Source organism: Pelodiscus sinensis, chromosome 20 (assembly GCF_052426305.1).
Source record: "Pelodiscus sinensis isolate ZL-2025 chromosome 20, ASM5242630v1, whole genome shotgun sequence".
In the NCBI taxonomy this organism is placed as follows: Eukaryota; Metazoa; Chordata; order Testudines; family Trionychidae; genus Pelodiscus; species Pelodiscus sinensis.
In genome coordinates this window covers 9,819,257-9,845,095 of record NC_143071.1, presented here as the reverse complement: position 1 = coordinate 9,845,095, position 25,839 = coordinate 9,819,257, and the positions used below count along the sequence as shown (strand labels likewise).

General features: G+C 40.1%; 1 protein-coding gene across 19 annotated transcripts in view; it reads right to left on the bottom strand.

The window, feature by feature from the left end:
* BPTF (bromodomain PHD finger transcription factor) overlaps nucleotides 1-25,839 on the bottom strand; it is a 100,762-nt gene that overhangs the window by 4,402 nt on the left and 70,521 nt on the right. For 8 of the 19 annotated variants that reach the window (XM_075903927.2, XM_075903923.2, XM_075903928.2 and 5 more), the window contains 13 exons: nucleotides 24,922-25,168; nucleotides 23,623-23,784; nucleotides 22,447-22,598; nucleotides 20,861-20,984; nucleotides 20,349-20,575; nucleotides 17,416-17,635; nucleotides 14,718-15,619; nucleotides 13,248-13,330; nucleotides 10,444-10,669; nucleotides 8,635-8,960; nucleotides 3,665-3,838; nucleotides 2,608-2,800; nucleotides 1,434-1,518 (listed from right to left, as the gene is read on the bottom strand). In XM_075903927.2, coding sequence (XP_075760042.2) covers nucleotides 1,434-1,518; nucleotides 2,608-2,800; nucleotides 3,665-3,838; nucleotides 8,635-8,960; nucleotides 10,444-10,669; nucleotides 13,248-13,330; nucleotides 14,718-15,619; nucleotides 17,416-17,635; nucleotides 20,349-20,575; nucleotides 20,861-20,984; nucleotides 22,447-22,598; nucleotides 23,623-23,784; nucleotides 24,922-25,168 — 3,121 coding nt within the window. The remainder of the gene's footprint in view (nucleotides 1-1,433; nucleotides 1,519-2,607; nucleotides 2,801-3,664; nucleotides 3,839-8,634; nucleotides 8,961-10,443; nucleotides 10,670-13,247; nucleotides 13,331-14,717; nucleotides 15,620-17,415; nucleotides 17,636-20,348; nucleotides 20,576-20,860; nucleotides 20,985-22,446; nucleotides 22,599-23,622; nucleotides 23,785-24,921; nucleotides 25,169-25,839) is intronic. The other 11 variants (XM_075903924.2, XM_089772024.1, XM_075903926.2 and 8 more) reach the window with 8 other exon arrangements.

Below are 25,839 nucleotides of genomic sequence, written 5' to 3'. Positions count from 1 at the left end.
TCCAAGTCCTGATGCAGTCCACCACTGCTTTGCCCTTGAGACTGAGTAAAATGACAGCTGCCGCAGTATGACCGCAGATTATTATATAGCTACAGTATCTTCCTGAAAAGGATTTTCTTCCTTTTCAAGGACCCTTTCAGTATAGTCCAGTGGTCACCAACCAGTGGATCAGGATCTACTGGTAGATTCTGGAGCCTCTGACAGGTGATCCTGACTGGTTTTGCCAAGAGGCTTTCAAATGCCGACTCTTCAGTTGCCGCTCTCCTCCCCTCCCCCCCCCCCACACACTGCTGCGGTATCTCCTGCCCTTTGCCTTGGAAGCTGCCCCCTCCGCCCACAGGACCCTCCTGCTTGCTGTGCAGAACAGAGAAAGGAGAGAAGGGTGCTGATGTCAGTGTGCCCACCCTGTATTCTGTCTCCACAGAAAGGATGGGAGTGGGGCACAACAGGGCTTGGGATGGAGGGAGTTTGCTGGCTGCTTTTGAGAGTGGTGCAGGGCCTTAGCCCCATTGCATCGCCACCTACGAGCCATCTGAGATAAGCCCTATCCAGCTGGCGACAGCTGCAAACCCCTGCCCCAGTAATGAACCCCCTCTCACGCTCCAAACCCCTGCCCTAGTTCTGAGCCCCTTGGACCCAAACTCCCTCACAGAGCCTGCACCCCCTCCTGCAACCCAACTGTCTGCCCCCAGAGCCCCACTACCACTCCAAATCTCTTAGCCCAAGACCAGAGCCTGTGTCCCAACCCTCTGCCCTTGCCTGGTGAGGAAGGGAAAATGGGGGAAATAGGGAAGACAGTGAGCAGGGGCAGGGCCTCAGAGAAGGAAGTGGGGGGAAAAGGTATTTGGATCGGAAGTAGGTCTTGGATTGCACTTAAATTCAGAAAGTGATTATTGTGTTTAAAAAGGTTGGAGACCACTGGTCTAATCAAAGATAATAAAGATTGCTTTGCATCTTTCCATCCTATTTACATAAGTTATTAATGCAACTACATCATCAATTCACTAAAAACTTTTTCCTCAACAATCACTAGAGCACATACTTCTCTCACTTGGGGGGGTGGAAAGTATAAGGTATAGTGGTATAACTCACTCAGTTTGAAAGTTAATACAGAAGAACAGAAAAGCTCAGAAAAAATACTTTTGTAAGTCTGATAAACCAATTGGAACTTCATTTTGTATATTAGGAAAGATGGACTTATGAGCATAACTGAAAGCCAAAGTATAGGTTTCCATTTTAGTTCTGTGTCAGACTTGTGCGCCAATAGGCAAGTCACCATCTCGGTCTTCTTTTACCCACATTCATAATGAGAGTATATGGATAAAGCACCAAAGATCCAGGGATGAAGCCATTCAATATATGCACATTTTTAATCCATATTAATTAATAATCAACATGCAGCCAATTATACTACTAACTGGAAATCCACTTACCCATAGGCTCTTTGATAACACCATAATAATCTGGTGCATCATTCGGATCTACTGGTTCTAGGAACGGCCATGCCATTTTGTGAGCCTATCAAGAAAATGAGGCATGATCAGTTTCAGAAGTAAATATTACAAACATGTTCAAATTAAGTAGGGTTTGATGACTACTTAGCTAATTATATATTGTTAGAATTTTGCACTTGATTTTAATTTCAGCAACAATTAAAGTGTTATTTGCTGATCTCTCTAGTTCAAGCAGATGATTACACTTTTTAGAATACAATCTGGCATGATGAGCAGCTTGTCCTCACAAGGAGAGGCATACTAGAATTGAGACACTGCATACAGCCAACTTCACCCAATATTCCTGACGAAGCTTACTTTCAATTCAATGGAAGCCGAAGGGACTGCATACCTCACAAAGCTGGGCCATTAGTGTTTTTCACTTTTATTAAATCTACAAGTAACTTGTTGCCATAAATGCCCATTAAAACCTCTCAAATAAAAGAACCAATATTTTGATGGACATTAAATAAGGCACGAACCTGGTCTTCTTTTAATACATGGGATTACTTCTAGCTGATTGCAATTTAAACATTCCTTTGCAGACATGTGGGATGTTATTTACACTAGCAAATGTGTTATAACTGGACCAAAACTTTTCATTTTCTGAAACAAATCTTCTGGAGGTGATCTTGTGCTAAATATTTTTTTCATCTTTAAAAAAAGTCAGCCTTGAAATTTAGCAGAAGTGTATATAATTTCAAACTGGTAATCATACAGACTAAGCAGTGAACACAATTTAGGTTGAAAACTTCCATTTCCTACCCAAAACTCAACTCTGTGCTCCATATTCTGACGAAATCTTCTTCCTTCATGCTCAACAAAGATAATCATTTATAAAAACATAAAACAGAATACACTCCAGACCTTGGGAGCAGTGATTTACTTTCAGGCCACTATCAATGTTACTCAATGTGACAATGATACTAGAGAAGATTGTGGCCAACACACTGTCACCTCTCACAGAAAAGGAATCTTCTTGTATCTCTTAAAATCATGATCTCTAACAAATCGGAGAAGTGGAGATCCAACATTATTCCCCCCAAAAAACACCTCTTGGATGAACTTCTACCATACCTGTACTTTCCACTACCACAGTATGGTTTATCCTCACCTGCAAGGAACGTAGTACTCTTCGTAATCCCTCATAATCTTTATCAGTCAGTGGACTGAGTACTGTCATGGCATCTTCTGTAGACTGACACTGTGGACAGACATACTCATCAATGAGATCTGCCTCACTTTGCAAAATACCAACACAGCGCCCATGATACCAGTTCTGACATCTGTCACAGCCAATATAAAATCTGCAAGATTTGAAAGAAAAATCAGTAACATTATCCTTTTCATTTAAAACAGAAGATATAAAAAAAAAAAACTCATTGTTAATAATTTTTACTCTGTTCTGCATGATGTAAAAATTTTATATTTAAAAGAGACATTTCAGCTTTACATATGCTAATTTAAACCATCCATGCTAATTTAACATTTACAAACAATAACTAAATTACCTGAAAGTTTTATTTCATAATCATTAATAGTGCCTAAAATTAGAGAATTAATTTCAAGGAAACAAGGTTTTGAAAGTTCGTTATCAGTTTAAAAGTTGAAAGTACCAGTGTGATGCCAGAAATTTCATTCGACCAATGATTCAAGGAACATTTTATACATGTAAACAAGACTACTTTCAAGGATTTCAATTTCACCCTATTCAAACAGTTTTCATACGAAAGCCAAAGTCTTGTTGTTGAATATAAAAGGGGTATTCAGGGGACAAAAAGCCTTATAAAAGTAAAGATACCACCCAAATACCCCATACTCAAAGTGAATTTTCTATCTAATCTAAATCAAACATGAAACTAATTTCAAGCACACAAGTCCCAACTAATACTCAATTTTGTTTTAACCTTTCCAGCTATTCCTTGTTAAAATTAATCCCAATTTAAAATTCGTTTTATTTAAATAACATTGAGGCCACCTTGAGGACTCCACTTTTCCTATATATCCAAAATATTCACTTGAAAGCAACATTTGGGAAAGAGAAATATTGAAAAGGAATTTGTAATACCATACAATATATGCAGATTTTTTTTCTTTTTAAGGAACACGTAACCAAAGTCAGAGCAGTTTGCTACCTAAATATTAAATAAGAGGTTCTTATCAGAACTCACTGTGACTCATCATAAGGTGTTCTGCAGATACAGTACAATTCCTCACTGCTGCCCTCTTGTGCCCGTTTACAATCATTACAGATGTACACATCCATTTTCTTAGCCTCCTTTTCTGTGATGCCAACACATTCTCCATGATACCAGTTAGTACAAAGATCACAGCCAATATAGAACCTAAAAGTGTTCACAATGAAAATGACAATGTAATTGTCATTTCAAATGGCATGGCACTTTCCCCTGCATTTCTGTTTCTGACACTTTCTTGCTTGCCTACTTTCTGCAATTTTTCTGACTCAGTTTCCCTGTCCTCTACCACTGTATCCTTGCAAAGCCTACCTCTGACACCGCAGCTGCACTGTAAATAAGGTCACTAGCATCAATCTGGATATAGACAGTTTAGTAAATGTGGGTCAACCAATATCAACAAGTTTTTGAAAAAACTGGACTGAAAATGTGTATCTCCTATATGAATGCATATGTGAAAAACTGTAAAAGGCACAAAAAGACAAGGCCAAAGAAAAAGATTTACATTTTCAAAACTATAGTTCAGAAGCCAGTTAAATTTCAAGGCAATTTCTTGAGATTTGAAAATGTAGCTCTCAGTTAATTTAAAAAACAAAGCAAAGCACAAACACCAACTAGAAGTTACAAGTACACTACAAGGAACATGCATTCCAGCCATGTGTAGAATATATATTGGTATAACATGATGTAAAGGAAAACTGTAAAAACATATTCTGTAATTTTAAAATTTCTATGTGGGATCCTGAAAACAGAGCAATTCAACTAGTCAGAATTACAACAGTTTTACTATAATTGGAACACAGACCATTCTTTGGAGAATATGTCTATTCTCAAACAACACTATGTGACAGAATCAGATATGGCATGATTGAAGTGAAGGAGAACAGGGTAAGGTACAAAAACAACTTAATTCCATACAGAATCATGTGAATAATGGACCTTGCACAGAATGGTGTGATAAAACTTGTAAATTAATATGCAAGGATGTTTGACAGTATGTGGGGTATGGAAGCCCCAAATGTACGTGACTAGCAGAATCAATCATGGGGATAAGAAGTTAAGCACCCAGTCTACCTCTCTCTGAGCAAAAGTTAGCTGACTCCAGACTCTCAGGATTCCTAGAATTTAATGAACACCTTGCCATTTATCACCTGTTATTTATTACATGATGATACCAATTTCTACTAACCTATAGAACCAATAACTGGGCAGGCATGAAGAGGAGGACCTGGCTATACTAGGATGGCTACCAATACATGTCACACCAAACGAACATTTCCAATTTCTACCAAACTTTTGCAGTCCGTCTTGGAATGTGTACCTAAATTTATCATCACATCACACCTCAGCTACACCATTTTTATTCATTTAAGGAATGATTCCCTTCTAATGGGTGCCTCTCTCGGGACCCCAACATCTGTCACATCCAACGTATCTTTTCCATGGCTTCTTATTTCTGATCAGTCAAATCTCAACAATCTTCCTGCAAAGAAGGGCTAGATGTAATTCTCTTTACAGAGAGTCACCACCAATTGAATCTAACATAAGATGTTTCACCTGCTTATATGATAAGTGCAGACAGCACCATCTCCACAGTGCTGCCAGCTCCTGCTGGCCTGGAGGCAAATTCAGGTCCAGAACTTTGATTCTTTGCCTCAAGTTGTTGTATTTCTAAATTGCCCACTTGCTGGTTAAATCTTAGACTGATACCCTGACAAATCCATAACCTGTATCTGGAATACAGTATGAGTGAATCCCTAACATGCGTCAATGTCACTAATGTACAAATAAACATGAAAGGCCTACAGTAAAATAACAAATGACTTAAGCAAAGAATGATCTTAGTAAATCTAGTGCATAATGACAAATTTATTGGGTACCTAATATTGCAGGTTTCCTCTTAGGAGCAGTTCAGGCTACAAGACTGAAAGCCGCACTTCCATCCTGCCTGAACTGCAAATGAGGCACCGGCACAAAAAAATCTAATACCAACATACATTTATTAAAAAACACACTAAATGACTTAAGAAAACAATGTTTTCAAAAGTAACTAACTTCTTCACAATCAAGTGGTGAAATAAGTGCTACATAGTCCTGTATGTGGTGAAATAAGTAAGCTCAACAGCACAGCCAACATATATTTAAAACCTGTGAGATTCAGAATTTATGAACGGGGAAGTTGAACTGGATTATACCCATAAACATATTTTAGCAGTGTATCTACACAGTAGTGTTATTTCGGAATAACTGACATTATTCTAAAACAACATAGTCGTGTCTACACAACAAGCAGTTATTTCGACAATGTCAAAATAATGTCGAGCTGGAGGACTTCTTACTCTGACTCCTGTAACCCTCATTTTACGAGGAGTAAGGGAAGCTGGAGGAAGAGTGCTTTACCTTGGACTTCCTGCTGCGTAGAGAGCGCCAAAAGCTGAAATAAGCTATTTCGACTTAAACTATGCAACTGACATATGTCAAGTTGCATAGTTTATTTGGGCTTTAGCCCTGCTGTGTAGACATAGCCTATATTATTAACATTCCATTTTTGTGAAATCTTATTTCCTGTGCTTAAATAAATGTCATGTCTGTCCGCTATGCTAGAATGTTCTGTCATCGTGCATTATTTATGGCCCAATCCAATGCCCACTGAAGTCAATGGACATACTATTGACTTGAAGAGGCCTCAGATCAAATACACGAATGTATTTAATTTACGTTATTTTTGTGATAAAAGCTTCCACCGCTTATAAGAGCCTGAACAAGTATGACTGGTCTATGCTCAATACATTGTAACAAAACGAGGACAGGGCATCCTACTAAGTCTATTGAAACAAAAAACAGGACTATGTAGCACTTTAAAGACTAACAAGATGGTTTATTAGGTGATGAGCTTTCGTGGGCCAGACCCACTTCCTCAGCTCAAATTGTCAAAGAAATTTCCACAATTTCATCTGAGGAAGTGGGTCTGGCCCACAAAAGCTCATCACCTAATAAACCATCTTGTTAGTCTTTAAAGTGCTACATAGTCCTGTTTTTCTATTTCAGCTAGATCAGACTAACATGGCTACATATCTATTACTATTCTACTAAGTATATTGTGTGACAAAAATCCAAATACACCACTCATTCTCCCTCCCCCTCGCTGCCTCCCATTTAAAGTAGTATCTTACAACTAGTGGCAGCCTGGAAGTTGAAGTACTCTACACCAAGAATGAGTGTTGCACAAGAAAGCAGTCAGCATCCCAACACTGGCATGATGGCATAGTGACTGGAGTTATATATATACACCTAAGAGACAGAAATGAACCCCCTCTGCTGTAAGTTCGAGGGACCACTACTGGAGTGGTAGGACAGTTCAGTCTCTATGACCCATTTCAGTTCTTGGTATTTCCACTGAAACCCCAACAAAAAAGCTAACTATAGCCGCTCCCCGAGTTGCGAATGGTTGAGTTAGGACCGTTTGCACTTACGACCAAAGCTCCCATGGAGCGGTCGTAAAGGTGGTCCGAGTTACGAAAGCAACCCACGCTTACAAACAACGCGGTCGCGTGTAACTCAATGGGGTCCAAGATACGAACGGATGGAGTTACGGCCAAGTGTTTGGTCCGTAACTCGGAGAGAGGCTGTACTGCTTTTGGAGTGAGTGGGTTTTTGGCAAATGGACAACCTGAAACTGTACAATGCCATTTGATTGCTCAGATGCCACCACACAGCTATCAGACAATAACTTTCGATCATTAGTGACTTGAGCAGAATTAAGAGGCAGTAAACTAGAAGGATAAGGCTCAATTTCCCATTTTACTTTTCAATGGGAAATGCATCATTCTTCTTTTTCTCCTCAGTTAGTTTCTAAGCCATTTTTGGATAACTGACATTTTCATTTGTGAAATGCTTAAAACTTCCAAAATATTCTAGAATCTGGTAGAAAAGTATGGTTTTTTTAGTTTTTGGTTTTTTTTGCGCTAGGTTAAGAGTCGGGTGGGGAGTGGATAGGTAATCCATTCAGAAATTAAAAAATAAAATACATCTGGAAACTAGGGATGTAAAATCCCAGTTAATCAGTTAACGCGCTAACTCCTGCTCCCAATACTGTGTTGGGGCTGGGCCCCCCACAGATAGAGGCTGCTCTGAATGCTGGAGCAGCCCCTGCCTGCAGGGTGCCTGGGCCTACCATGGACAGGGGCTGTTCCAGATGTCAATACAGCCCATATGCGATAGGACGCCTGTGGGGCTGGAGCAGCCCCTGCCCACCGCAGGCAGGAAGCTGCTCCAGCACCCACTAGTTAGCAGATAACCTTTCACATCCCTACTGGAAACCACTTTGAAATTTGAAACAGTGTCCAAAATTAACTGCAGCCTAATTGGTTAAAACCTCAATCTCATCTCATTGGACAAAGTGGGTTTTGCCCACAAAAGCACACCAGTATATGTATTTATTAGTCTCTAAGGTGTAACAGGACTATTTTTTGTTTTTAAAATTACAGACTAACATGGCTACCCCCTCTGAGCCCAATAGATTAGTATCACTTGTTAACTACTGAATTCCAGAAAAATCTTATTTATGGGGAAGATAGTACCAAACCTACCACTAGAGTACATCAACCATCTGTTCACAAGGACTGCAAGTATATAATTATTTGCTTCCAAAGCAGAGGCAAAAAGGCAAAACAAAGAACAGAGCGAAATAAAGAGTATGTGCATGTGAGACAGAAAGACCATACAATGGAAACATGCAAACAGGTAAAAACATAACTCATAAGAATTACTAGATTTGTAATTGCTAGTGTAATCCAGACACTGCTTATTCTTTTAAACAGTACATGCTCACTGCAACACCGCCTAATTTTCTACCCCCATCTCTAATAACTTTCTCAGACTACTAGCTAAAAGCTAAAGCTGAACCAAGCAATGCACAAGACTAGCATGCTGCATTCTCCACTCACTTTGACTCATCATAAGGTGTTTTACAGATGCAATAAAGCTTTGTGTCCTTCTTCGTCTCCTTTGAGGTAGTAGAAATCATTTTCTTTTTCTTGGACTTGGAAGAATCTCTCTCCTCCTCTCGTTTTCTCTTCTGGGAAGATATTGGCACTGGGACGGTGGTGGCAGATGTGACACTGGTTGCATGTTGTGCTGGTGGTGGTGGTGGTGGAGGAGGGGGAGGTGGAGTTGCTGCGGCGGCGGCAGCTGCAGCAGCAGCAGCGGCAGCAGCTGCCTGTGCTTTTTCTTTTTCTCTCTTAATTTTAGTCAAGTCCTTCTTTAGCTCTTCCTGAAGCACATTAAATAAAAAGGCAAAAAAGAAAAAAAAAGGACATTTCATGAGGACAGAGGAATGCAATCAGAATCCAGACTCAAATCTTGTTCAGTTTAAAATAATTTAAATAATTTACCCATTCAGGTACAAGATTATTTTAAGTCAGCCCCTGGGCTGCTTTAAGTCTGATAATAAGTAACCCTATGTCTAGTCCTCGGGGATGGGGGGGGGGGAGGGAGGGAAGGAATTTCAAAGATCTGTTAAGAACATGGAGGACACATGCCTGCTAATCAGGCATAAAAACTGAATTAAGGATCGAGCCAGTCTTTACAGTCAAAAGTACAAAGATCTGGAAAACTGTTAGCAATAAGGAACAAAATTTAATAGGATTCTTATAGGATCCATACCATTCAAAATTGAAACAACATCCACAGAATCTTTAACATATTCATGGAGTCCCACACAGGTAACTCCGCATTGTCTTGTGGGAAACCTGGTCAATTTCTAGTCCTGTTCAGTTTCTATTTGTCACTCCTTAAGCATGTAAAATGTGTTTAGGGATAGTTAACAACAGACCCTCTGTCAAAATAAACTAGTGTCACTGATACCAAAGGCAATTCCCCCATCCAGGGGTGTAAGTGCCAGGATACAAAGTGTTGGGTGTGGGACATACAGAAACAATATTTCACCACAATGACACCATTAGATTTCTCATTCCTGGTTTTCACTCCTAATGGGAGAGTGGGTAAATCCCACAGCTAGTAAAGAATTCTGATCTAAGGGCATAGCACCAGGTTTAAGTGCTGTCCTCTGGACATTGCAGCTCCTTCTCAACCATGATTGGTGAAGGGGCTCCCTCTTGGTACGTCTTTAGATCACTTCAGTTTTCCCATATAATCACTACATATTCTTTACTTGGCATTTCTACCTTGAAATTGGTCCAGTCGCTTCCATAAATTGTGAGATGTTTGCCTTAAGTACTCTGATACATTTGTGTTGTAATTTGATGTTTGTTTCTTGGAAATATGATGTCCTTACAAGGAGAAAATGTCTCAGAAATAAAGTATAGGGCCAGCTCTAGGCTTTGTGAGGCCCCTCACAAAAACAGCTTCACTTCCACTTCATTGGTGTAACCTCACTGGTGGAAAAAACCTCAAAAGGAGTGGAATCAAATGGACCATATTTCCCTTTAAGGCAGGGGAAGGAGCAAAACATTAAGGTAGAGAGCTTTCTAACCACCTTTGTATAACTTTTTCAGTGACACAAAACTTCAGGATTCAACCCTTTAACTTTAATAGGACAGAAATTGTTTTAAGAAACCATAAGAGATATCAGCATAAATTAAATAAATGCTAGATGCAATAAAGTCAAATGAAATGAGAGTTCTGCAGGGATACAAATTGCAACAAAAGAATTTCACCCTACATGCTTCCTTAAGGACTCAAAGAAACAAGCCCATTAATATAAAAATTCCCTCATTGAGAAGAACTGCTCTTACCTGCACTTCGATTTGCAGATCTTTGTCCAGAAGTGCTCTTTTTTTCAGTATTTCAGCTTTAAGCTGTTCTTTATGTTTGAAAAGCAGAGCTGAGAGCTTGGTAGCATTCTGTTTACTACGCTTCTGTTCCACACTCTCTTCTCGTTTCCGTTTCTTAGCTGCCTGTTTTTCTTCTTTATCGATCTTATCCAAAATATACTTCATCACCTGATTACATACTATCATTCTAAGGAAGGAATGCAGAGAAGCACGTTGTGCCATGTTGTCTAATAAATCACAACACTGAAGTTAATTTTTATTTAAAGCCTATACAAATCACAAGCTGTATTATTATTTCTGATGGTTAAATAATAGATTTAGCTACAACAGCAGCACTTGCTTGACCGATATTCTTGGAGACCATTTCAACCAAGTCACGTTATATATTAGACCATTGGTCTGGGATGCAGGAGACCCAGATTTAAGTTCCTACTCTGCCTGATGACGAAAAGAAGGAATGGCTGTTGTGTGTCAAAAGTGGCCAGTAAACCCCACAAATTCCTACTTAAAAAAAGTTCCTTTGGAGCTCCAAACTGAACATTTTGACTCAATTCTATTTCTGCAACAACAGTTGAGGTTTTGTGTTTCTTCCATGGTAGAAAACAGGATTGTTCTCCTTCTGATAACTCTGAATATTACTAAACTTTGGTGCTCCAGCAAAAGAAAGCACAAAAGGATCATTTTGTCTATCAGTAAAAATCACTAGACCAGTAGACCTAAGCTGCTTCAATATGAACCACCCTCTTATGATAGATTGTTGGATGCAAGCCTCTATCCAACATGCCCTCCTATATGCTCCAGTATAGCTGTGACTGTCTTTTCCTGGCCATTGCCTGTACTTTTTTGCATAGTTGTATTTTTTGCTTTGTACTTTTCATTCCTTTTGAAGTTTTTGTTCCTCCCCTTCCCTTTTCACCAGAAGACTAAATATTGCTTGGCCTGGGGGCAATCAAATAAACAGGCAACACACCTGCAGCTAAGCAGAATGCAGCAGAAATAGAGATGAAAAGATAGGAAAAGTGGCTTCTGTTGAGCATGCAGACTTGTACGGGGAAGCTGCTCCTATGTACTCATGACAGGGCTGCCGGAGAAATAGGAATGGAAAATCAAGTGGTTTCAGAAAGCCACTTACTTTATTGAGTCTCATAGGAGTACACTGGTTGGTTGGTAGGGCCATATGACAATCATGCTGTTTTGTCCCACATCTAACATGGCCTAATCTGCGTTTCACTGTTAAAGACTACACTGCTTGGTAGGAAAAGACTCATTGGGAAGGAAAGATGACCAGTTCTGTTTGTGGCACAGTCAACCACCATTACAAACATTTGTTGTTGTTTTTTTAAATTTGAACATTTGCAAATGTGAAAAGAGTGGTCTGGGTCAACAAACTTTTAAGCTTTGATTTGTCAACTTGTCACTATGTGTTCACTATTAGTTTCGCACACTATGAGGGGAAATCTAAGTTGCATAATTTTGTTCTTGTACCTGATTTGGGGATGCAAACATTATAAAACAGGAATTCCTTCTCCTGATCACAGCATTATTTTGATAAATAACACCAACAGTTCAAATATACATTGCCAGAACAAGGGATGAAATTGCCACCAATGAATGGAGTGACAGTATCTTCCGGTCTACAGGTCTACATCCTTAACCATATGAAAAAAATGAAGCTGCATATGGCACCTGAAAATATGGCACACCTGGGTTTTAATGTCTAACCACACACCTGCCTCTTTCTATCCCTTTTCTATGTCTTTGCTTCCTCCGGAGAGGATCTAGTTAACTTAAAAGTGAAAAAGCCTGCTAGACCTATTTAGCAGAACACTGAATTTGTGAAAGACCCATTCAAGTGGTAATGAAGTCATTTAACAGGCATTTGCCAACTCCAAGTATATGCTGTCAGTTTCTGAATTTACAGTGTGAGTCTACAGGACTTTAGTTTAAAATCTGATCTAAAATATTTCATTAGTGTGTTGCTGAAAATTATAAAATCACATCTCTAAAAAAAATCATCATTTCCCCATACCTTTGGGCATATAAACACAAGTTTAATATTACTACATAGAGACCCATAAATCCTAAGGACATTCCTGCAGGTCTCATTACTTTTGTTTGCTGGCTGGGAGGTAAAATAGTTAAAAAGAAGGCAAACTGCTACCAACAAAAGGAATGAAATTCAGAAACTGTAACAGAGCGTTCAAACAGAAATGAGGAACAGGCTTATCTACAATGGTGCAATGCTTCCATTTCCTTTTGTGAGCTCCCACAAAATTATTTATCTGCTTGAACTAAAAAACTGTGGCTAGCACTAACCATGTGCATCACATCACATTCCATATTCTGGGTAAAAACTAAAGAGGCCAACATTTATTTTGACTACAAGGGAATCAAACTGCTCATAATTAGGAACATTACTTTTAAGTCATGGATTTTTCACCAATACTAGTGTATTACTTAATGTCAGTTTTAAAACCTTCTACATCTAAGCTTCTCCAAGCCTGAGACAAAAAGCATAACTATAGAGTGGGGAAATGAACACTATTAGAGTGTGATTTAAAAGCACAATATCTTTAGAATAGTGCTACATTAAAGCATACTACAGAACTTTCAGAGAGCACAAGCACTGTTTACATTGACCAGTTAGAAATCACAGCCAAACAGTGTGCTGTACAACGTCATATAGACAAGCCCTTACTTTGTACAAGAAACAACAATGAATACATTTGCTCCATGCATACTTATACATCATCAAATGCTCCTACCTCTGATTCTCTTCTCGTTCAGCAGGGGTCAATGTCTTTTTCTGTTTCAAATGTTCTATTACAGCATTGTGTTTCATCACCACCTTGAACACAAAGTCCAAACAATATTTGAAAACTTAAGGTAGTGTCTGATAATACTGGGGAAATGTGGACACTTGCCAAATTAAATCACATTTTAACAAGTAAGTTATTTACACTATTTTGAAGGTATTAACTTTTTTATTAGGGATGTTAAAATGTGTTTATTTTTGGAAAAAACAGCAAGCAAATGGTCTGGAAGCACTTTATAGACTAACAAAACATGTAGATGGTATCATGAGCTTTCGTGGGCACAGCCCACTTCTTCAGATGACCGTGTAACTGCTGAATTTTCCAGCGGTTACATGTTTACATGTGGAGGGCAGGCAGGAGCCAGTAACTGCGGGGAGCTGGCTACCCCCTCTTCGCTGCTGTCTCTGATAAAAAGGCAGCAGCATAGAGGGCAGGCATCTCCAGGAGAGCCAGCTTCCCATGTGTACTTGCTCCTGCCTGTCTCCCCCACACTGCTGCCTCTGAGGCAGCAGAGAGGATGGGGTGTGCACGCTGGCTCTCCATGCACGCTGGCAACCCTCCCACTGCCTACATGCAACCGTGCAGGTTAACCGATGAGCCCAGGCTTACTGGTTAATTGTGTACATAAGCACATGCTAACAGCCCTACTTTTTATACTTAAAATCTTAAAAGTATGACTAAGGAATTTAGAGATTCAACTTAAATTTTCATTATTTCTGGAGAAAAAAAAATAAGCGAAATCAGATTCATTTTGTAGTCAGTTACACTTTCCCATTGCTATTTCCTATTGCTGTTTTAGTTGCCAACACTGAAGGGGGAATACTTATTTAAACAGATGTTTTTCTTGGAATTTAAAAAAAAATCATGGAAAGGCTTCATAAAAGCTTGATTATACCAAATCTAAATGTTAGATCCAATGTAAGCTGTAAGGCAAGATCTTTCAAACTGAAGAGATTATCTTATCACAGGTCACTGAAACTACAGAGCATGACAAAAGAGTTCCCTACATGTACAGTTTCTCCCCATTTTTTACTTCCCTACAGTCCATCCCCCTGAAGTTAACAGCATTATACTTAATATAGTTCTTAAAGTCTCCTTTCTATAATAGTCAATGAAAACACAGTAGAAGTGCTGCAAACCACCAGTTCTCACCTTTTCTGGACTAACACTGAAGATATATTTCTCCCAATAGTCAGCGATACATAAATCAAATCAAAGTGCCAGATAGAAAGCACAGAACAGTAGTCTCTTAATGTGCTGAATTAACTTAGAGGCCCTATTAAATTGGCAAAAATAAGTCTGCAATATAATTTAGAAATAAAAATCTGAGAGGCTCAATTCACAGGCTATCTGATGTATGAATATGATTATGAGAAATGTGTGTTCAGCATGGTTTGTATTTACTTCTGATGATTTTACCTGTTTCTGGATAATGTCACTTTGATTAGAAGCCTGAAGAGTGTGTTCACGTTTAATTTCTATCTGTTGCTGCTTTTTCTTTTGCTGTTGCTCCCTGAGCTGCTGAACCCTCTGCAGCTGCTCTTGAACACTAGCCGCTTGAACGGTTACCACATTCTGAATCTGGTGAGTCTGCACTGGACTGGCTTGCTGAATCTGAATAGGTAACTGAAGCTTAATTTGCTGGGGCACACCGCCTTGTTGGGCCTGTATCTGAGCTACAACATGAGACTGAAGTTGGGAGAAAACTTGGACTTGTTGAGGTACAGTGATAACTTTTGCTGTAGGCTGCTGGATCTGGAGCTGAGGGCGACACGGAGATTGCACAGTAACTTGATTTAAGTTTTGTGCAGCTGGGAGAGTCTGAGCTGAAGTCTGAACCTGGGGTTGCGACTGCTGTTGCAGTTGAGCTTGTATCTGTATAGAAGCTTGGGGTTGCATTTGTACCTGTTGCTGGGTTGTGGTCTGCACCTGAGCTTGCTGGAGGCCTTGGACATGGGATGGTGCCTGTGGATGGATGGCAGTCTGTGGTTGATTTTGGACTTGAATTTGAGACAGCCCTTGAACCTGGGCCTGTGTCGGAGACTGAACTGTGACTGGAGTTTTAGTTGACTGTGCCATAACAGGCTGTGCTTCAGATACGACTGGAGACTGAGCTGATGTTGGAGACTGAGATTCAGGCTGCGTCTGATCTTCTGGTTGGCCTGGGGGCTGCGTTGTCTGTGGCTGGCCTGGAGGCTGAGGCTGAATGCTCTGGCTTTGCACCTGTGGCTGAGCTTGCAATTGATTGTTCGGGTGGGGCTGAATTGGTGGCAGCACTGGTGGTGTATGTGCTTGAGAGGTTTGCTTCTGTTCTCCAGTAGCTGTGAAGGATAAAAACAAAATATTCCACTAATTCCAAGCAATGTGTCAACAAACTTCATTCATTTCAACAATTAGGTCATATCAACACTTCAGAGTTTTGTCAACCAAAGTTATGCCACTTTAAACAAACTGTTTTAATTTAACCATTATTTCAAGTCCACACTATGCTCCTTGTATCGACAGAGTGCACCCACCCTAGCAGTTCTTGCATCTACGAAGAGCAGTGCACTGTGGGTAGTTATCCCATTGTGCAACTGGCCACAGAGTGCTTTGGGAAGGATTTGCAATGCCTCAAGGGGCAATACAGCATCACATGGTGCAGACTTTTCAATCCCATCATTCCATGGGTATCCTGATTGTAAGCTGTTTTTCAAATGAAGTGGGGAGAAGGAGGAGAAGAGTACATGTGACAAAGAGTGTGCTGGATCGGAGGAGAGGGAAAGCGTGCAAGAAAATGGGGATATGGAGAGCAATGTGTGTGCTGCATGCTGTCTTTAATTTCAAACAGCTGCCAGAAGCAACCAGCCTGAAGCAAGGAGAAGGGACAACCCTGGTATCAGCTGCTGCCTCCCTCTTCCGTGCTGCATAGCCCAGCGGTCGCAAGACACACACCTCTGCCCTTGCCATAGTGCTTGGGGATGTTAATGATTCGCTGTTTGCTGCCCCAGTGGAACAGCACACTCAGTTGTCAGAACTTCCCAGAGCTTTGAGTGGGGAGGAGTGCATGCCTTTGTACTTGGAATGCAGAGCAGCTGAGCAAAGAGGCATTGTGTGATGCTTGGGGAGGCAACATAACTAATGGCAGCACCTACATTGACGCTATTTCACTAACTTCTTCACAAAAAGCTTTAATCCTCTTGTTAAGGTGGTTTTGTTTTGGTTGGCAAAACAGGAGAAAGTAGCAATGCAGTGAGCACACCACCCCTTTAGTCAGCAAAAGCTGCCTTTTGCCTACCAAACAGTGTAGTATAGTCAAGGCCCTTAGGTTTTCTAAAGTTGAGGAAACACTACTTCCCTTTTGATTTAAAAAACAATGCTTTATACCAGAGGTGGGTAATAGGGCCTCTGTGGGCCAGATCCGACCCACCAAGCGGGTTAATCCAGCCCACGGAAGTCCTGCTGCACCCCTGCCCCAATCAGGTCCTGCTGCACCAATCAGGGCCTATGGATGGAAGAGTGTGCAGTGCTTACAGTCAACCCTGGTGGTTGACTAAGTGCCACGTGCCAGAGGGCAGGGAGTGAGAGATTTCACGCTTTGCCCTGCCCCCAGGCCAATCGGGGCCCGAGGACAGGGAGGAGTGCATGAAGTCTCTTCCTGATCTGAAAGGGGCTCCGCACTTAAGAGTCACCCACCAGCTGCTGCTCAGCTGGCAGGTGACTAAGTGCAGCCGACCTTGCAGGGCGGAGGCAGACTTTGCATGCCCACCACGCTCCCAGGCCCTGATTGACCTGGCGGGCGGGGGGGGGGGAACCACCAGCTGTTCAGAACAGCTGGCAGTTCTCTCTGGGAAGGGCAGGGACAAAGACCTCATGTGTTCCCCTACCCACAGACCAATTAGGGCCTGTTGGCGGGGAAGCACATAAGTGTCCTGGCCCCGTCCCTTCCAGGGCAGCCCGGAGCCACTTCAAAAATTTCTGAAGTGCTCCTGCTTTATACAGAGCTTCTAAGATTTTTAAGTCTACATGCTGTTCTTTTAATGAAGATACTTTAATGAAAGACACTAACTCCAAATATATAAAAACATTAAAATAACCTAAATCCAAACATATTTTTCTTTTGAACAGAAAACCCTACCTGAAGTTGAAGTGGAAACTGTCGTAGTAGTTGTGCTAGATGTAGTAGCTGATGATAATGGAGTGAAAAGGAATCTTTGAATTGTGCCATTTGGCATAGCTGCTTGCATTAGCTGTTGTCCTGGACCTGGTATTACAGTCACACCCTGAGGTATCAACTGTAATTGGCCAGTAGTTTGACCCTGTCCCTGAATTACCACCGTCAACCCCTGACTACCACCCTGAAAAAAAAAAAAAGAAGAAGCAAAATTCATATTAGTATCTCCCAATGTTACAACTCTTAGGTGGACTATGAGACAATCCAGGAGCTAGGATAATGAATTCTGGGATTCAACAACACAGCGGCTAAGTTCATATTATATCTATGATGTTTGAGCTTAGTATAGCAGAATTAAAAAGTTCTATGACAAAAACATACATATATTCCAGTAACAAATTTTAGGTCAGAAGATGGTAAAAGTTCTTTATGGACAGAGCTGATTATCTATTGGGTTGCATTCAGCCACATTCATTAGCATCAGAATACTGAAGTAGATTTGTCATAGCAAAAGGCTGCTAAGATTTTGTCTGTCAAACCAGGCTAGATTCTTAGCCAATAGAAACTACAACTGATCTTAAAGGCTCTTTAAAATGTATAAACAATAAATTCTGGTTAATTTTGGGCATCTAGATCACTTCTAGATCGAAAGACCAATCTCAAGAGTTCCGACAGCCTGCTCACAAGATTATTCATAATCACTAATGTAAAACATTTTCCTAACTGCATATGAGACATTGCCCAACCGTAAACTGTAAGTGTTGACTATTCATCCAGATGTCAGCATGCTGGTACTAGAAAGTTACTGCTTAAATTTTCTCTCTGGATATATATTTCTGGAGATCTTTAATACAAGCAAATACATCCCAGTTTTGCAGACAGATCTGAAGGATGGTTCTACCCTCAAGGTGATCCCTCATTTTATACATGTCTCTTTGAATCAGTCCTGCCAGTGGCAGTTCTTGCCTTCGACTGATACCTGGATCTTCACCAAATCTTCAATAATAAACAACCTTCTGAGACTGCCTTTGAAAAGAATTCTTCTATGATGTTCTACATGTCAAAAATGTCACTTTGATCACAAATGTATTTTGATAATTAAACCCATCATCCATTATTTTATTATTAATATTATAGTATGACAATAATAATATTTATAGTATGGCAGTGCCCAAGGATCCAAATTGGGTGGGTGCTGTATAAACACAGAAAAAAAGGGCCTCTTGCAGAGTTAATCTAAAGGATTTACAGTTTACAGCTAAAACACAGCATGAACCTAAGTTTACATGTACCAGGACTCTCCATGATCTAGGCAGAAGTTATAAAGAATACTATTTCCCAGTCCTAAAGATGAAAGTGATAATGACATGACCGAGTTCATTATTCTACAGAATGGCAGGAGGGAGAGCAGAAAAATAAAGACAGTGGATTTCAAGAAGGCAGACTTTAGCAAATTCAGGGAGTTGGTAAGTAAGATCCCATGGGAACCCAGAAGAGGAAAAATTGAAGACAACTGGCAGTTTTTCAAAAAGACATTTAGGGCACAAAAACAATCTATTCCACTGCATAGGAAAGATAGGCAGTATGGCAAGAGAAAACACAGGCTTAAATCAGTGAGATCTTGAATGATCTAAAAATCAAAAAGGAGTCCTACAAAAAGTAGAAAATAGGTCAAATTACAAAGGATGAATACAAATAACACAAGTACATAGGGGCAAATTTAAAAAGGCCAAGGCACAAAACAAGCTCAAATTAGCTAGAGACATAAATGGTAACAACAAAATATTTTACAAATCAATGAAAAAAGGAAGATCAAGGATAGGGTAGGCCCCCTGCTTAATGAAGATGGCAAAAAACAACAACAGAACATGTGGAAATGGCAGTGATGCTTAAAAACTTAGTGGCAGTTTTCACTAAGAAAGTTGGTGTTGATTGGATGTCTGTCATAGTGAACAATAATGAAAATAGGGAAGATTCAGAAGCTAAAATAGGAAAAGAACAAGTTAAAAATTATTTAGACAAGTTAGAAGTCTTAAAGTCAGTAGGGCCTGATAAAATGCATCCTAGAATACTCAAGGAGCTGAATGAGGAAATAGCTGAGCCATTAGCTAGCATCTTTGAAAAGTCATGGAAGACTAGAGAAATTCCAGAAGATTGGAAAAGGGCAAATACAGTACCCATCTATAAAAAGAAAAATAAGGACAACCCAGGAAACCATAGTTTCTGTACCAAGAAAGATAATGAAGCAAACACTTAAGGAATCCATTTGCAAAATTCTAAAAGATAATAAGGTGATAAGTAACAGTAAGCATGGATTTGTAAAAAAAGAAATCACATGTCAAACCAACCTGTTATCTTTCTTTGACAGAACAACAAATACCTCCATGTGGATAAGGGGGAAGCAGTATATATCAAGACTTTAGTAAAGCATATAATACAGTCTCGCATGACCTTCTCAATAACAAAATAGAGAAATAACCTAGACAGAGCCATTACAAAGGTGGGTGCATAACTAGCTGGATAACCATTCCCAGAGAGGAGTTATCAGTGGTTCACAATTATGCTGGAAGGGTGTAACAAGTGGGGTTCCACAGGGATCAGTTCTGAGACCAGTTTTGTTCAACAGCTTCTATGTCATTATCTAAATCATTGATGAGAGTATACTTGATGCAATTCAATAAAGACAAATGTAAAGTACCGCATTTAGGAACAATCACTTTCACACATACAAAATAGGAAATAACTACCTAAGGAGGAATACTGTGGAAAGGCATCTAAGGGAGTCACAGTGAACCACAAACTAAATATAAATCAACAGTAGAACACTGTTGCAAAAAAGCAAACAAAAGCCCATACAGATATCTTTTGATGTTGGAATCTATACAAAAAATGTTTACCTGTCCTTGAGTTAGCTGTGTGAGTTGGGCCATAGTAAGTTTCACTTGTCCTTGCTGGGGACGAGTGGGCTGCGGTGTTGTGGTTTGTGGTTGTATATTCTGTGGAGGTGTTCCTGGAGCTGTTGTTACCTTTTGTCCAGGACTTGAAGTTGTGCTAGCACTAGACACTGCAGTTGAGACAGGCTGACCTCTAATAATTTGAGTCACCACTTGTTGAGACTGACCTGCTAAAGACAGCAAAATTTAAGTTAAAAATACATTTCCAACTTTTTCATTCTAACACACAAAATTTCTAGTTCCCAGCTTGCTCCTGTGCCACAGAATATTTACTAATAGTCACTTCTTTGACTAACCAAGAAAAATATGAATCTGATTTGAAGACGTAAAACATTTTGCAATTTACTTACAAGATACTTTAATTTCTAAGTTAGGATGAATGATAAATAAAATGTTTATGGAGACACAAACCATGATTTTCACATACTGGAAGTTTAAAATTAAAATTAACCTACTGGATGGAAGAATACCTTGCTGCATCACTACAGGTGTTCGAATGATGGCCTTTCCTAATGTTGATGGCTGAAGTGGTGCCCGTATTACTGTCATACCTGGACGCAATGGGGTCCCTGGCATTACCTAGAAACAGCAAAACACCACATAAAACTTTTCAAAAAGGGCATATCCTGATGAACCTTGAATTCTTCACAAACTGAGAAATACAGGGATGCAAGTAGCTTATGTTGCACGCTTGAAAATCCTGTTAAAGCCAACGTTAGCAAAACTCTGTCCTGTTTACTGTCCTGGCAGTTTTTTAGCTCTGAAAAGTATGAATTTCCCATTACAACTATGTGCTATGAAGTCCAGCATTGTAGATACCAGCAAAAAGTGAAGAAGGGCAATACTGAAGTGCATGTTTGATTGGTAAAAAAAAATTATGCATGGGTTTATCCTCCCACTTTGACCAAATATGAACACCAGCATAGGGAACGGAAGACTGAATCCAAGAATCAGACTGATATCAAGGCAATAGGAATCATTATGATTATCTAATTTGACCGCAGCATAACATAGGCCAGAGAACCTGACTCAATAGGATTTGCATCATGATCACAACGTTGTTTGAAATGAAACACATCTTTGAGAGAGAGATCCAGTCTTGATTTAAAGACTGCATTAAAGGAGAATCCACCTCATCTTTAGGTTAAAAACAAGGAGGAGTCCTGTGGCACCTTAAAGACTAACCAATTTATTACACCATAAGCTTATTATGCCCTAATAAATCTGTTAGTCTAAGGTGCTACAAGACTCCTCATTTTTGCAGATACAGACTAATGGGACTACCCTTCCTAATCATTAGGAAAGTTATTCCAATTAATTTTCCTTTGGGTTAAATTTGCACATTGTTATTTGTGTTGCCATACTGCCTGCACACCCAAGCCATTGATCAACACCCCACTGTACTAGGCTAAGTACTGTACAACCTTATTTCTAGTCTGACTCAAAACTTGCATCTCTTACATAACAAAGCACAACTTTTGAAAACTTTTATACAGGTTGAAGCTCTCTGGCCTGGCAACATCCGGGGTCTAGCAAGACCATGGATGTTGCTGGGTCAAAGAGTCCCGGCTTAGGGCAGTGGAGTCCTGGCACCCAGAGGCAGCCCCAGGGCAGCAGAGTCCTGGCAGCCCCGGGGATGGCTAAGGAGTTGGAGCCCAATAGCCCAAAGGCAGAGGCCAATCTCCCGCGGTCCGGCAAACTCTCTCCTTCGGGACCAGTCAAAGCCCCAGGGTGCTGGATCAGGGAGGTCCACCTGTAGTTCAATAATCCTAATAAAAATCCTAAGTGTCTATTAGACTTGCTGTGCATCTGCATATGCACCATAGCTCTTAAAGAGTCAGTCTAGTTGCTACAGTATCAACCCTGAAAAAAAATCTCTCAAACTGCAGACCTTTAAGATTTGTTTCCTGGAGACACTAATACATTCATCTCTGTGGATTAAAAACGTATGTAGGATCCTGCTCCTGTGTTTGTCTGTGTACCTTTCCAGGACTTCCAATACTAACCCATGTAATTGATAAAGTTCAGAAAAACATCTTACTTGTGAAGTACTTGTTGTACCTAGAGTCCCTGTGGTATTTGGCCGAATAGTTACAGTTGCTGTCCTGGGCTGGAATGAAGTAAATGTTTGCTGATTTGCACCTGTAGTTGATGGAATGATACCCAGCACTTTTTGTTGAACTTGAACAACACCTAATAACAAAGAATTAATCCATTAATTACAAAAACCTTCAAAATGTAATAAATCATAGGGATGCAACGCTAGCATCCAGTGTTCACACACTACGGTTTTATGACACATCTGAGACTTCTGTAAAAATCTCTTGGCAGAAACTTCAAAGAAGTAGCATTACCTCTTCTGCTGCTTGTAAAACTCACTCCACAGTAACAGTCCACAGACAGATATTTTAAAAAGGATTTGGGGAAAGAACAGTGTTTCATAGTTGTAAACCTCTCTATGAATCTTTACGAGGCTCTTGCCTATGTGTAGTACCATGTACAAGTGGTTATTATTTACACACATTTAAATATGGACATTGCTTCTAAGTGACTTATTTAAACAACATCTCAAATTCATGGAGCTGGAGAACATGGATAAAGCTTTTTCACCTCCCTAAAAAGAGAACCATGGATCACTAGCAATTTCTATGCTTTTATCATAGATTAAATAAAGTGGAGACAGAAGAATGAGTATTTTTGTTTGGGGAAGAAATAATGTGCCATCCACAAGCTCACAGAACGTCATGTTATTTCAAATCAAGAGGAAAAAAAAAGGGTCCAACACTACTGCCTGGATCAGTAAAATCAATGACACCAGCTTCTAAGGAATAACTATTTACAACAACTAGCAGTTGCAGCTGGTTTGTAACACTCTTAAAAATCCTTTTGCTGATGTCATTCTGAAAATAAAATTTTGCATTCTAGGTTGTCAAAAGAAATCAGAGCTTATGACTGTGTACTGTAGGACTCACAGTGCAAGGCCCAAAGTCACCAGTAAGAGCAGGCTGAAATTTAATATACAAACCTACTTTTTTTTGCCTGAAAACAATTGTTATTGTTTGTTTTAGAGGGGAGGGGGAGTAAGAAAAAAGCTGCAGAGACTTATACCCCCCCCCTTTTTTTTTTTTTTAAAAGAGAAAGGAATCACATTTTATTTCACTGTGAAAATGCCAATGCAATCTGAATTTGAAAGTTAGAAAATACATGTTTCCCCTACCTCCTTGGGTTGATGGCACATTGACAGCAACAATCTTGCTATTTGCTGGAAGTGGCAACTTTGTTATCACTTTGCCTGCCATAGTTACTGGACTGCCTGCAATCTGGAAGGTCTGACCTGTGCTGGCAATGGTTGTAGCTGATGTAGCAGCTGTGCTGGTAGCTATTGAAAAAAAGAAAGTCATTTTTTGACTTTAATTACTATGAGTATATACTGACTATTTCTTAAGTATAAAAAAAGGAAAACTGGAGAAGTTGCAGTTGCTGTCCTGGGCTGGAATGAAATTAACCTTTGCCCACCCCAGGACCAGGGGGGCAGCCACTGCCACTTTTCCCCAGGCCTGGAGTTGTAGCCAGGACAGGAGCAGCCCCCACTTCGCCCACCCTGGCTGTGTGCTGGAGCTAGGGAGGTGAGATGGGTCCCCTGACTTATGCATGTGTCATGTCATTTTCTTCTCATTATATCTTTTAAAGGTTTGTTGAAACAGAGACGTTATGTACAGAATACATTCACCAGAAATGATTATAGATAAAACTAGCATAGATCAGAAATCTACATGGCTTGTGAGTGCAGGACACATTCACCTAGGGAGGGGGCATTCTTCTTTAGACAAAAGCAGTTGTTCTCCAGCTCCCTCTCAAAATGGTAACAAAAATTAACCACAAAGATGACAAATTAAAACTCCATGTTGCTATAGTCTAGAGAAAGAGTTTGTGTGCTATATAATTAGAGATGTCAATGACTAGTTGACTATCTGATAAGCAAATGCTTATCGGATAGTCAACAGGTTAGTCAACTAGTCACTCCCCCTGCTTGTGGCCTCTATCATAAAGAGGCAGCAAGAGAGTGGGGAGTGAAGGGGGTGCTTCAAAGCTGCAGCGCTGCGTGAAGCCCAGGGCTAGACCCTGGGTTCCATGCGGGACTGCCAATTCAAAATACCACGTGCAGCCTCCAGCCACAGCATGCGGCATTTCAAAGTGGCAGTGCTGTGTGGAGCCCGGGGTCAGCAGGAGACTCGCCTGCTGACCCCAGGCTCCAAGTGGCGCTGCTGCTTTGAAACACCATGGGAAGCACGGTGCCAGCAGGGAACTGTGTGTGTCCCCCGCCCTAGCCCTGTGCTCCCCGCAGAGCTTTCGCCCCTGGGGCTGTTGCTACACTTCCAAGGGAGAGGTTCCCTTATCGACTAATCAAATAGTCAATGCAAATTGCATTGACTATTCGATTAGCTGATTAATCTAAATTTAACATCCCTATGTAATGACTAATTAGTTATTAGCTTGAAATGCACAAATCATTTACCTGCTGAGGACTGGCCTTGTTTAACCCAGGTAGCAAAAGTCTGGTGGAAGTTCTTGTTCTGCTGGAATGTTACAGTAGCTGGAGAGCCCACTTTTGTAGTGAGCACTACTTTGGTTCCAGTAGGAACTGGGCCTGTTAATGGGCCTACCACAACTTTCTGTGGAGTGGAGGCAGTGGTTGCAGTACTGCTTGCTGTAGTGACTGCAGAAGCTGTTGTAGGTAACTGCTTCTGTTGCTCCAGTCGTTTCTATAGAGATTAGAAGAAAAACTCCATAAATGAAAAGTTACAATGCATGGATTCCACAAAACATGAAAACCTAATTTTTCCAAATCTAAATCCTAAATTATTTAAAAAGACTATATTCCAGATTGCTATCAAGTTATCATAATTGAAACACACATGTGATATTTTAATTTGCTGTAAAATATTTTATTTATTGAAGTTGTATTAAGTCCAGTGTGCTACACAGCACAAAATATTACAAATATGGCCTCTTCAGAATGCTGTATATAATCAATCCAGTTCATTTGTTCACTATTCTTAGAGTAGCAAACAATATGAAAGATCTAAAGGTAGGGTGTTTTTACCATGATAAACTATAATCTGAAGATATATGCCCATATTTTGGGTTTCAATGTGTGTTCATGACTGTGTTCACAATTCATCAATTTCAAGGACAGATGCAAACCTGTATTATACGTAGCTCATTTTTTAATTATTGTCAGCTTTCTTGAATTTAATGCTGGCTGCAACTTTATTTTGCTAATGTAGCAAAGTATCAGAACATCAAGGTATCTCCATTTCTACTTCATCTCATTTACCGTCATCTTCTGACTAAGCCAACCTCTAGACTACTCAAAACCAAAATCAGGAATCCCTTACATACTAAAGGTTTCAAATGCTTTTACTGTCATAAG